General features: G+C 37.7%; 1 protein-coding gene across 3 annotated transcripts in view; it reads left to right on the top strand.

The window, feature by feature from the left end:
• The first annotated feature begins 6,302 nt into the window (after window positions 1–6,302).
• LOC122719914 (glucosylceramide transporter ABCA12-like) overlaps window positions 6,303–13,241 on the top strand; it is a 30,272-nt gene continuing 23,333 nt past the window's right edge. For all 3 annotated transcript variants that reach the window (XM_043946184.1, XM_043946195.1, XM_043946175.1), the window contains exons 1-8: window positions 6,303–6,970; window positions 11,126–11,205; window positions 11,301–11,524; window positions 11,614–11,756; window positions 11,838–11,968; window positions 12,050–12,435; window positions 12,541–12,852; window positions 12,925–13,183. In XM_043946184.1, the coding sequence (XP_043802119.1) occupies window positions 11,143–11,205; window positions 11,301–11,524; window positions 11,614–11,756; window positions 11,838–11,968; window positions 12,050–12,435; window positions 12,541–12,852; window positions 12,925–13,183 (1,518 nt within the window). In that variant the 5' untranslated portion in view covers window positions 6,303–6,970; window positions 11,126–11,142. The remainder of the gene's footprint in view (window positions 6,971–11,125; window positions 11,206–11,300; window positions 11,525–11,613; window positions 11,757–11,837; window positions 11,969–12,049; window positions 12,436–12,540; window positions 12,853–12,924; window positions 13,184–13,241) is intronic.

Here is a 13,241-nt window from a genome sequence, read left to right as displayed (position 1 = left end):
TATTGTTATTTTACACATATAATATTATATGGAAAGAAGTGTACAATAGGAATGGAAAAATAGATATCGTATCGTAAGTTTTTTTTACTCATTATATAGAGAGATTCTGAACTTTGCATATTATGATATATTAAATTTACTTTATACGAAAATATAAAACAACTAGTATTTAAGAAAATAAAACATCTAAGATTTATTTACTCTTGCAGAAAGTAAAATATGTTGAAAACCATTCTATACTTTCTTTCGAAATATCAGTTCACCAAGTCATGATACTCTTATAATTGCACATGTGATTGGATTTAATGTTGGGTTTGATATCCCGAAATTGATACATTAAAATTAAAAGCACTTATCGAAGAGATATTTAAAAGTGATTAAGATATTCGATATTTCCATTCGATCGAATTATTTTAAATTCAAATTTCTAATTATTTTTAATTTCTTTGATTAACATTCCAATGTGTCGTATGAATGAGGATAACAATTTTATCGTTTTGGACAGATAATCAATTAATTAATATTTAAAAAAATTTTCTAAAATCAATCTTATTTCTTTGCGCAATAATTAATATTAATTTTTGTTTAGGCATACTATCTCTTGTTACGAGGAAATACGCGACAGATGATTCCGACAGATGATATCCGAAAGATCTACAGAAACACTATTCAATTGATTTCTCTTTTTCTCAAGCATCGATGCGAAATTTTTCCAACTTCGTGAAATCAAGTGAATGAAGAAAATTGTGTAAGTGATTTATTTCTGTTCTATATAAGCGTTTAAAGAGAAAAAGAAACTTCATGCATATACATATAAAATTTTCCTCATCTTACGTTATTTTATCCAATAATGTTATCCAAAAATGTTTTCACCATTATTTGGAAAATGCACAAAAAATAAGACAACAGAGAGTTGATAATATCTGTAAATTTCTTAAATTTATTATTATCATAACGCATAATTGGACAAAAGAATTTCATCGGTGCAAATTTGATCCTTTAAATGTTTAAACAAGGAAAGGAAATATACGTATTTTACATTTACATGATTCACGTATTCTTATCGATGGTATTACTATGGACGAACGCGTTTGATCAAACGATCGATTAAATGCGAAAAGAGGTTGATGCGATTCGTCTTTCCTACGGATACATACGGATAAAGCATTATGTGATATCGAGACGAAGTTTCTTAAGCATTCAATGTACTTTTTACGACACCTAATAAAGGCAAGAAGTCGCTACATTTAAATATGATTCCACAAGTTTGAAAGCTCGAGGTGTTTGTGCTGAAAATCTATCGCACCGACAAAAATCTAAGAAGATAAAAAAATCTATTAACCTTTATTCATTTTTCTTTCTTTCTTTATTTCCCTTGCTTTTATCGTGTCACAAAGCGATATACTTGGAGAATTTCAAACTTCCGACGAAAAGATAAGGATCAAAAGACAATCAAATTCACTCTCTCAATATATTCTTAGAAGACAAAAATGTGATCCCTATACTGTTGCGAATATTCGTTGTACGACTGCTACCATGAATTTATTCCATTCCTACTAAAATAAATGTCGCAATAAGTTTAGGAGTTACGAACAATTTTATGAATATTCTCTTTCTAGAAAGTCGCGAATGTGAATCCATATCCATATTCAAATAGTGAAGTTTGGAAAGAAACGATACGAAATTTTACAAGAGGATACAATGTAAAAGATCTTAATGCTTTAGATATTTCAATAATTTATTTATTTCAACAAGTTATTTCTTTCAAAAAAAAAAATATATATATATATCCTTATATCGAATATATCGTATTGGTTTCTATCGCTAAATTTTTATTTTATATTATAACTCTGAAATTATAGGGAAAAATCTATAATATTTATATTTACCAATGTCATTAAAGATTTTCTCTCGCATCTTCCTTTGACGAAACGGAGAAGAAAGAAAAAAATACCTAATCCTTCGAATAACAGTGCATTATTCGTAATTAACGTGCAGTAACGCTCGAGCGAATTTTTCGTTTCACTGTTGTCAGTATATAGTGCATATCACTCAGATAGATGCTTCCCGGAAGGGTAGATAACTTGCACACTGATTAATATGCCCTCTTTTGTATCATTTTTTTGCATTGTTATTTTTTTTTCGGCTCGTGATTCGTAGCGATACGGATTAGACATTCATTCCCGCGAGCGATACGTAGATATCCAAGGAGCAATGATCGATAAAGAAGTTTCTGTTCTTCATCGTTGTCGTCGAGGCAACATCATCAAGGACGTTGTATCCTTTGCCCGTTCACACACACACGTGTTCATTATGAAACGAGATGTCCTGTTTGCTCTGGACATATTTACACAACGAATTTACAAATTGTAAACGTTTAATCAGAATCTTCTATATAATTTCGTAATCAGTGAGAATGGTATCCATCCACTCGATTATTATTCCAAACGTTTCATTTTCATCCCACTTAATAGTTAATCTAAGTAGAAAAAAGATCGGTTTTGAAGTTTTAAGTTCCGCGAAATTATTATCCGATATTACGAGAAGGGAAGGAAGAAATAAGGAAAATCCGTTGAATCATCAAAAAAAAAAAAAAAAAGAAATATTTACACGAAGATGTCAAATTTGAATTAATTCACGTAATCTTGGCGCGTAATGGTTGACATTGAATTTAATCGTGAAACGAATACTTTTCTTATTTTCTTTTTTCATTTCTTATTCAATCGTGCCTTCTTTTTTCTCCTTATACCGATCTCGATACGGCATACATTATTTATAAATAGCAATTTGCACGAATTAATGCTTCTTACGTGTCGATAGCTTTCCTAGTTAACGCTTTTCTAACATATTCGCCTTCTAACATATTTGAAAACTAACTTCACGCATGATATAACGGATGACAATGGAATATTTTTCATATTTTTTTTTTTTTTCGTTTCTTTCTCCAAAAATAGGCGCGAATCAACGTTCTTGCTGATTCTCCAGCAATGTCTACGTCTGATTCCACAATACCGTAAATCGAGACTCTCGCGTTTCGTCAAAAATTTCTTGTATTCGATTGCTACTTTTGAAGAAAGCGATAGAAACGAGCTCGAGATTTCCTGCGAACGCATCAATTTCATTTGAAAGAGCCATCGACAGAGATCGTATCGTTTCCATCTAAATTTCAACGACGCAATACGCTTAATAGCCTCGTATAATCAATATATTCTGTATTTTCTTCTCATATTATTAGAAATTGTATGGAAAAACAACATGATTGCGCGAAATGTAAATTAATTAATGTAAATAATCGCTTCCTTCTTCATCGCATTTTCCGTCCTCCGCAAATGTACCAAGGTTTTTCTAATTTCTTTATCTCTGCATTTCGTGTATTTATCATAATCGATATTCTTATTATATATCCACTTATTTAAGATAACCCTCGATTACATTATAAGTGATAAAAACAGATCGTTCGCTCCTCTCTTTTTCCTATTGGATTCTCTCCCACGTGTATTCACGTAATCACTTCTTTATTTTCTGACGTAGCCGCATCATCCGATACCAGGTCGATATAATACGCAACGCATACGCAGCCCGGCATTCTCGATTTCCACGAAATAAGACGCGGAGACCGAGCCCTGGTCGGACAGGTTCGCGCTTTTTGGCTCGTTTTTTAAATACCAAACGTTTCATATATTTAGATTCGGTCTAGGCTTAAAAAAAAATACAGGCAGATGGGATTTTCGACTCGTTGGTTACGTTGGCTATTCGCTATTCTCCCCCCCCGTGTCCTTTAATAGGATTACCACCTGGTGGTTGATAAAGGATAGGAGAGAAGAAGAAAAAGTATTTCTTCCCCCCTCGGCCAGGATGCTCTTAGTTCTTTAGAATTTAAAAAAAAAAAAGAAAAGAGATGCATCTAGCGTGTTCGGTTTCTCTTCCAGGTACTGTTAAACTGTTCCATCGAAAGGCAGATTTATTTACGAACCGAAAGACTCGTCTTTGAGCCGTTTATTTCTCTTCAAGCTGCGAGAACATCGAAATACGTTTGCTTATTTCTCTCTCTCTCTCTTTTTCTATTCTCCTTAAAATTATCTTTGCCTACCTGAACCGATCTGAAGGCAAAAACACTTTCGATTACTCGGAACGCTTTTAAATCTTTGCCCGAATAACGTTTTTAATTCGTTTTCTCTTTATATATTTTTCCATCGATCGATGCTTTTCCCTTTTCACCAATTGCTCTCGAGGAAAGAAAAGATTCTCTTGAATCATTTTCTAGAACTGGTTTACAGAGTTTTTCGTCCACAGTTGTTCGCCTTTAATGAAAAGAAGTCGGCTTTTCGTACGTACGCGATTGTACAACGTCCATTGCAATATTCTGAGATATAATTGGTAACTGGAAAATATCGTGATAAATATGAAAGGAAAGAGGAGAGATTCTTTCAAGGACAAAAAAGACTCGGATGCTAAGTACTTAGCATCATCATCTCGAACGACTCGTTTATCATTTTATTAAAAGTTTTCGATTCTTGCGATTTATCTTTAACAATAATTTATTTGTGCTTTTTCATCGAGGAGGAAATAATTAACTTCAATCGTGAAATTTACATATAACAACCTCGAGCGTGGATATAATAGTTAGAATTGCAGATTAGAATTAGATGAAATTCGAATTTTAAGGAATTTCAATTGATCGAGTTTCAAGAATAATTTATCCTCGTTTTTCATATTATACGTTTCGTTAAATTGTTTTCTTCGTTTCGTAAAAATTTTCAATCTTTTGGATATATTTTGGATAGATTTTCATTATCTATAATTATTTTATCGATAATTAAAATAGAACTGTTTATTATACAGGTAATCGAATATGTATTCATAAAGTTTTGCAGAGTGTACAAGGGATTTGATTTCAATACTTGGAATCGTTTTTATCGCGTTCCTAAGTTGTACGATGATAATTGCATATCTCGTCATAGCATCCTCTCTAATTCTAAATACGCATCTCTCAGGATACAATACATTATTTGTCAAGGTAGAAGAAGAAGAAGAAGAAGAAGAAAAAAAAAAACTGTTTCCTGTATCGCACAAAATATTTATTTTCATGATAATGCATAAATTTCAATTCGCGTGTTTTTCATCCTCTCGAATAACAAATAGCTCGATAATTTCGCCATTTCGCATTCGTTTATTTTAATAATATTCTCGAATAACGTTAATTGATACTAATTAATAATTGAAACAATCGCACGATCGACGAGAGGATGAGTTTCGATAATGACAATGATAACTCGTCGCGCGCGATTGGCTTCGCTCGAATATTTCAATACAACGGGATCAACCGATCGACCTGTTTGTCTCAAGCCTCGATCAATATATATTTATTTCCTATATACAAATTCGACGGTTAAATATCACCAACTATCGTCTAATTATATAAATATCATCGATTTATAAGAATTTACAACGCTATTCGTAGAAATACACGAGGAAATCTTAATTTAAATTGCGTATTAAAATATTTACGCGATACTTATTCAATCGCGATACGGTTTGAATACGAATTCATCGTCGCGAATTCGAATAATAGTTTCTCGATAATTGCGCCGAAAAATAAAAGTTATTCGTTTGAATTTTAAATGGAATTATTATGGGTATCGTGACATTACGTTAATTTCAAATGTGAGAATTTCGGAATAATCGAACCTTTACGCATCGTGTCAAGGTAAGTGTCGAAGAATTTCAATTTCAATTTCTATCATTCGAAGAATTTCCTCAACTTCGAGTTGCCTCGTACGCAACTCCCACAGCGTGGATCCCGCACAGTGTTTCGAGAATATATCAATCAAATCATCGATCGTATCTTTCAAAATTTCCATCGTGGCTACTTCCATCCCCTCTTTTCCTTCGCTCCTTCAAAAGGATCGGATCGATCACGATATCGATGGACCGTGTTCGTCCGTAAAGATCTCGATCAGATTATATCTCTCGTCCAAGGGTGGACGCGCGAAATTAAAAGAAAGAGGAGGAGGAGGAGGAGCGGAAAAGTTGGGTGGGAAAAATAATAGAGGGAATTCAGAAAGGAATTATCCGGCGCGCTCGAACGCGGCCGATCGGTTTTATTCGAGCGAAAGGTCGGGTCCGAAATTGGAAAAGGAAGAGGGAAGGAAGAGAAAAGGAAGAGGAAGAACGGACAAAGTCGAAGGGGGGACCATTCCCGGGTGAGAAACACACGCGTACAATCGCGTCGCTGTGTACAAGCCTATAAATACATATTCACGAGCGGATGTTGAGGCATTGGTGAGGTCCACGTGGTCGTGGATCACGGTGGTGGCAACAGTCGGCCTCCGACCGTCGTACAAGTGTGCATAAACGCGAGCCGGTGTGTTTCTCTTTCGCGAGGCGAGCGATAGCGAGAGCGAGAAAGATCGGTGGATCGGGAGAGAACAGGTCGGGACGAGTTCCCTTTCGTCTGGTGCGCGTTTTCATTCGAGGCAAGCCTCGAGCTCGAGACGGGACGAAATTCAGCCGAAACTGGTGCACAACATCTCCTTCCTTTCTCCCTTTCCTCCGCATAAGTCGCACGAATCGTAATGAGACACCTTCGGGGTGTCGAGACTCGTCTCCTCTCGACGTGACTGACGACCACCGTCCGTCCTTGACGCAACATTTCGCCAAGTTGCTCGTCTCGATCGAGCGAGAAGCGATCGTGATCGGTCAAACGACGTTCTCTCGCCTTATTTTCTTTTCTTTTTCTTCTTCCTCCTCCTCCTTTTCTTTTTCCCGCGTTCGACGACGATTGCTCGACGTACTCGCTTACGGTCGCGACGCGCGGTGTTGGTGACTGCGGTTTCACGTGTTCGCGATTCCGTCAGATCGATGAAGCTCGAGTGATATTATTACAACCGTGTAGCGTCCGCCTTTGTTCCACGAGGCAACCGTCGATCCATCGATTCGGGAGGGGGGACGATTTATCGAGTGGGAAAACGTAAGTAGGAAAACCGCGATTCGTATTGTTGCGCTAGGTGTCCGTATTGTTTATACGTCCCGAACCTCGGGACCCTGATTCGCCTTCGTTCATGAATTACGCGCCATAACGTGAAATGCAAAACATCGGATTGAAATTCAAAACGGTCGGACGAGGTCTGGCTGAACGGTTTGTTTTCATGCCGCGTCCACGAAACGTGTTCTCTCTCTTCGCAAAAATCCCCCCTCCTATTTTCTTCCCCCTCCCTATCTTTCGAACATTTCGCGAGTATTTATCGTATCTTCGATATTTCTCGCTTCCGATTCGATCCTTGTCCGCGTTAACTAACGCAACTAACCTTGTTGGTATTTCACACGCGTTCACACGCGATCAGAATTTTATTTATTCCGAGGAAAGAGAGAAATCGACAAATTATTCCACCATTATCTTTCGATCCGATCTTTGCCTCTTTCCTTCTTTCGACCGGATACAAAATTTTCAAAAAATCCGCTCATCCTCGTTACGACTGAACGTGGAAAGAAATATAAACGATCTTTTTGAGATTTTTTTCCCTTCCTCCTCTGCCCATCTTCGCATTGGTCTACGCATGGTAATGGGAATCGGGAAACTTGTTCGACCGGCTACACTCTGCCTCTAATCTGTTCACATTTTCCAACAGGAGTGTCGTTCTTGTGTGAATTCGCGTCAATTCGTTATCGCGATCGATGACTAAACGATGATCAAAACGATCAATAGCGATTCGAATTCATTAATCGAAGATTTTCCTCTTCTTCTCGCAAATTGCGTACGATACATTTATAATTATTATTACGTACGGAGAATTTAATTTTAATTTTGCGCTAATTTCGAGGTATCGCAAAAAATAATCACTGTTTTCTCGTTCCATTCCGTACGTAATTGTTAATGATGATGAGAAGATGTTGATAACAAAGTATCGATGAAGTTGCCAGCAATGATTTTCAAATTGAAATTACGTCACACGAGGCAAATGTCGGGTTGTCAAGTTGGTGTTCGAGAAGGAAGAGGGAAGGGGAGAGAATCGGAAGAGAATAACGTTTATTAATAATAATCGCGTGCCTGTAGATTTTCCTCGTTTAAAAGAAGATACACATGCACGTAATTCATACTTTTAAATCTTTTCTTATTTCGGTTAACGTCACTCGAGGGAGCAGCGGTTCGCATAAAAGAACGTTACTGGCTTTATAGATAATAATACGAAAGAGGATAGAAACGGTACGTTTTTTCCATTTCACCAACTTTGATTTTTATAATTACCAAGGATACAAGGATAATAACTTTATATACAGAAGAATGTCTCTTGGAAATGAGATTTCCTTCTCTTCTCGTTACTCTTTGAGGGAAGGAAAACCTCTCTCGGAGATTCTTATTATACCAGTAGACATTTTCATCATCGTTGCAAAAAATACTCTCTAAATGATCTCTCTCGCGTGTTTCGCTCATGCAGCGTAGCTGGTTGGCATAATTTACAAACGCAGTGAAAGTGCACACAATCTGTGACGCGTTAATGAATGAAACCATCCTTCTCCACTGGAATGCTTCCTTCGAACGAGTTTCTTTATTATTATTATTATTATTATTATTATTATTATTATTATTACTATTGTTATTATTATTGTTATTATTATTATTATTATTTTATTAGCGGGATAAAAAGGAACAAAAATATTAGGATAGACGAGAGACTCGTATAAATATATGAAAGCAAAGATTGATATATAATGCGACGAATGCTTAATTCGATTAAATGACTTATTAAAAAAGATCAATAGACTCGTGTATTCCATTGGCATATATTATCATCTTATTGGCACAATTGAAATTGAAACCAACCGATGTTCTCTCGTAGTTTCTCTCTCGAGGAATTTTATCGGATACATTTAATCTTTCGATCTTTCGCGGATCGGATAATTAGGCCATTGAATAACTTTTCGAATGAATGATAAATCTTATCTTCCTATTTTCCAACGGTAGTTAAAAATCTGCTCGTTGCCGCGACGAGGTGATACAGTAGAGATCCCCCAATAGAGTTACGAGGAGGATTATTAATAGGAGGAAAGGATTTATTTTCAATCAGAAAATAATAAATAGAAAATAGAGAAAAACCTCGAAATAAATCATGAATGTATGTAATAGATTACGACTTATAACTCACAACAACGGAGCACAAACGGAAACAGTAAAAAATTTAATTCACGGCCATGAGTGTGCCAGATAGCGTCATGAAAATTTTTATTCAATTTATCTAACGACTGCGTTATGTATATTCATATTTTTTATTGCGCTATCACGAAATGCGGAGAACTTTGGTTTCGCTTCAAACTTGTGCACGATTCTACGTCACGAGAAATCAACGACGGAAACGTTTATTTCAGTCGCTCGACGATTTCTTTCTTTTTTTTTCTCGTTTTTTCCTTTTTTTTTTTCTTTTTCTTCTCCTTCTCCTTCTTCTTTTTTTCTTTTCTCTTCAAATTTTCCTCTCCTTCCACCCGCTGCTTCGTTCGAGAAGGTTCCAAGACTTTACGCAAACATTCATTCATCCGCGCTGTGATTACGCGGAATCACAGAGCGGAAACGTTTGATTTTCGAATCAATAATTACTTTGCATCTTCGTAATCTCGAATTGGAATAATAATGGGTATGGGAACGAGTGGAAGAGCCTCCTGTCCAAGGTACGCTACTTGATTCGGAGGTCGACAATCGAGAAGCATCCTCGCGCAAATTTGTAATCGATTGTCGTCGACTTTTTCGTACTTTAATCTCGAGATTCGCCCTCGAATAATCGAGCGTTCGAACGGAAGAGAAATCGATGGAATAGGCCGATTTATTTATCTCTCTCTCTTTCTCTCCCCTCCTTAATTTCGAGGAAAATTGACAAATAAATCAGCCATTTTTATCTCGATTCCGCGCTGCTAGTATCTGTAAAACTGTATGATGCACAATGAACCGTACGCAAACCGTATAAAAATCGTTGCGTCAAATAAACGCAATTCGATCGATTTCAAGAATCATTGAGTCATATCAAAGGGAAAAAAGACTTATTTCGTTTCAATTTTCAAAGAATTTAAAATTAAATCCCGCCCATTTGTACGTACAAACGTAAATTATAAAAATTAGAAATACACAAATGTCAAAATGTTTTTTTTTCCTTTTTTTTTTTTTTCAAGTTGACCATATACAAAAACTCGTTTATTCTCGGGGCGGAAATAAAGGTTTGGTCCGTGTATCGATATCGTTATCGATAGGACACGTACGAATGATCGAGTCTCGGTTCTTGGTAGGAGAAAAGCAATCCGCGCGGTTCATTGTTCCGTTTCCCCGCAATGGATCCCGGAGCAGCACGCGACAGAGTGAAGCGCATTTCCGGTTGTCGGTGTATCGGCGCACACGCTCTTGTTACGCTCTTCAAATATTTGTTCTGCCCTCCGACTATATATCAACGATCGGTTTCCCTCGTTTCAATCTTGATTTATGGATCGAGCCTTCGCTTTTCCACGAGTGCTTCTCGTCATCCATCTTTCTCCACCTGACGTTTTCGAAATTTCTCCCCCCCCCCTCGAAAGTCGGCCGGAAAAAGCTGTTCCAACGAATTTCGCTTTTCTTATTCGGCGAACAAAGCGCGTACTGCCGCTTTGAAAGAGCGGCGAGAGACGACAAAACCGCGATATTTTCGGATATTGCGGCCTACGACGATCGGATTCGCGAAATAAAATTTCTATCGCGCGTCGAACGTCGATGCGTGGCCATCTTCGTTACGTTTTAAAAAGTTGTCATAATTTTTGAGAACAATTTATAAAATGGAAAATTTCCTTGCTTCGAAAATATCTTCAAAGAAACTTTCGATTAATAAAAATATATATTTATTGGAATATCGTAGCTATTTACCTAATCAATGACTTTTTTTTTCTTCTTTTCAAAAAGCGACGTTTGAAAAGTTACGTTTTGAAAAGTTGTCGTCAACTTTTTGAGAACAATTTATAAAATGGAAAATTTCCTTGCTTCGAAAATATTTAAAGAAACTTTCGATTAATAAATATATATATATTGGAATATCGTAGCTATTTAATCAATGACTTTTTTTTTCTTCTTTTCAAAAAGCGAAATATAATTGTAGTCTTGTGATTACTTTTTTTGCAGATCTACACGCGTCGAAAATGAGGGTCGACCAGATCGGGCTTCTCTTATGGAAGAATTACATCGTCCGAAAACGTCAACCGGTAATTACGTATTCTTGCGAATCAGACTCGTTCGAAATTATCAGAGTAACGAAACGTTGGCTAAAAAACGCATGAACGCAAACTTGGATGTTTAGGGCATACTGGCTCTGGTATTCGTATGGCCGGTGGCAGTGTTCATGATCCTGTACACGATTCGCGACAATGTGGATCCGAAATACTATCCAACTTGCCAATTTCCTGCTAGGTCGATGCCGCAGAACGGGCTGCTCCCGTTCGTTCAGAGCTTCGTTTGCAGCATTGGAAACCCGTGCGATCCCTTGTCGGAATACGAAGAAGTTCCTTCTTACGAAAACGCCACGTTAGTCCTTAGGAATAATTTTTTTCTCTTTCCCCCGATGCAATCTGAAAAAATTGTCACGCTTTGGAAAATTTATTTTCGACGATCAGTCTAGGCCCACTGGTGGTCGAGTTGCAGCCCATGCTAGGTAACAAAACGATTCTTTCCGCGATCGATACGTTGCCGAACAGCATCCAACTGCTCAAGTCGATGGCGCAGATACTCACCAGGCCGGAAATCAAAGCGTTGTTCGGTACGCACGCACGAGTAACACCTTTCGTTCGAATTTTCTCCAAATTTACATCGAATTTGTGTCGAATTTGTGTGAAACTAGATCGAGGCGTTCGATTGGGCGATCTGTTCCACAACCAACGGGAAATCAAGGATCTCCTCAGGCTTCAGATGCCGTACGCGCGGGAGGGATTGATCGACCAACTGTTCGACTCGTCCATAAAATTGATATACGTCAGTATAATATGTCTCTCGAATTATAAGAATTCGATCGATTCGAAGCGTTGACTGATCGTTTGCCGGGACGATTTTCAGCTGATCGAGGCGTTCGGTTCGTCCAATATCGACGGGGTTATTTGCTCCTCGGAAAGTTTAAAGAAGTATCTCATTTTGCCGAACAACGAGGACTACGGGGAGATCTCCAAGATACTTTGCAAGATCGACTCGAGCATGATACCGAATATGCTGGAGAATTTGGCCAAGCACCTCGATTTCTTCGGCTTGTTGGAGATGGTTGACCGAGTGATGGCCAAATTTCGGGATTACGATTTTTTCGAGGATTTGAAGAGAGCGGTCGAAACGATCCTCGATCTTCGCACCGTGAACAAGTATATCCCATCGTACTTGAAGATACGCCAATGGATGCCGAAGATGATAATGGTGTTTAAGAACGTCACGTTCAAAGAGATCGATCTGAGTTTGTGAGTAACTTTTCGAGGTCGACGAAATTTCTTTTTTTTTTTTTTTACTCGAGCAAAGGGGAAACGATAAACGATAACACGATTTTCGAATCTCTAATTCTCTAGCGTGAATAAATCGCTTCAAGTTTTGGATCCGTTATTCTCGAAGGAACGCGATTGGTCCACCGTGCGCCCGATGTTCTTGAGATTGGAAAAGTTATTGGAGCTGGCGAAGGGCATGGCAGAGGATCGAACCATCGAGTCTACCGAGACTTTTTTCACGATAGCGAAACGTTTGTCCGACACGGTTCGATCCGCGTTGGACGTGGCCAACACCGAGAATCTCACTCAAATTTTGGATTTGAGCGTAGCCATTTTGCACGATGGCGCCAGACTGACGCAAAAGATTTTGGATCGTCACATCGACGACATCGAACTGTGAGATTTTTCCCTTCCTCGAAAACGATACTTTTTTCCCTTGGAAAAATATCGAACGATTTTTCTTTGCAGTCCGGCCGAGATATTGGACGGGCTCAGGGATTTTTTATCGGACAACGTCTTAGCCACGTTGAGCTACATATTGTCCTCTATGAACTCGATCGTCAGAATGTTGTACCAAGCTGCCATCGTTCACGAGGACGTTCAGCACAGAATTTACGATATCTCCACGAAACATCACAAGGACACGGTGCAGAAATTGTTAACGAACGTCGATCCAAATTTTTATCGAACGTTCGTCAAGTCGTTCTCCAGATTAAATTTCTTAGAGGTTAACCTTTCCTTTCGATCTTTGGAATCTAATTTCGCTTATATATATATATATAGAT

Source organism: Apis laboriosa, unplaced genomic scaffold (assembly GCF_014066325.1).
Source record: "Apis laboriosa isolate Shangri-la unplaced genomic scaffold, ASM1406632v1 scaffold11_cov152, whole genome shotgun sequence".
Classification (NCBI taxonomy): domain Eukaryota; kingdom Metazoa; phylum Arthropoda; class Insecta; order Hymenoptera; family Apidae; genus Apis; species Apis laboriosa.
This window is presented reverse-complemented; position numbering and strand designations above follow the sequence as displayed.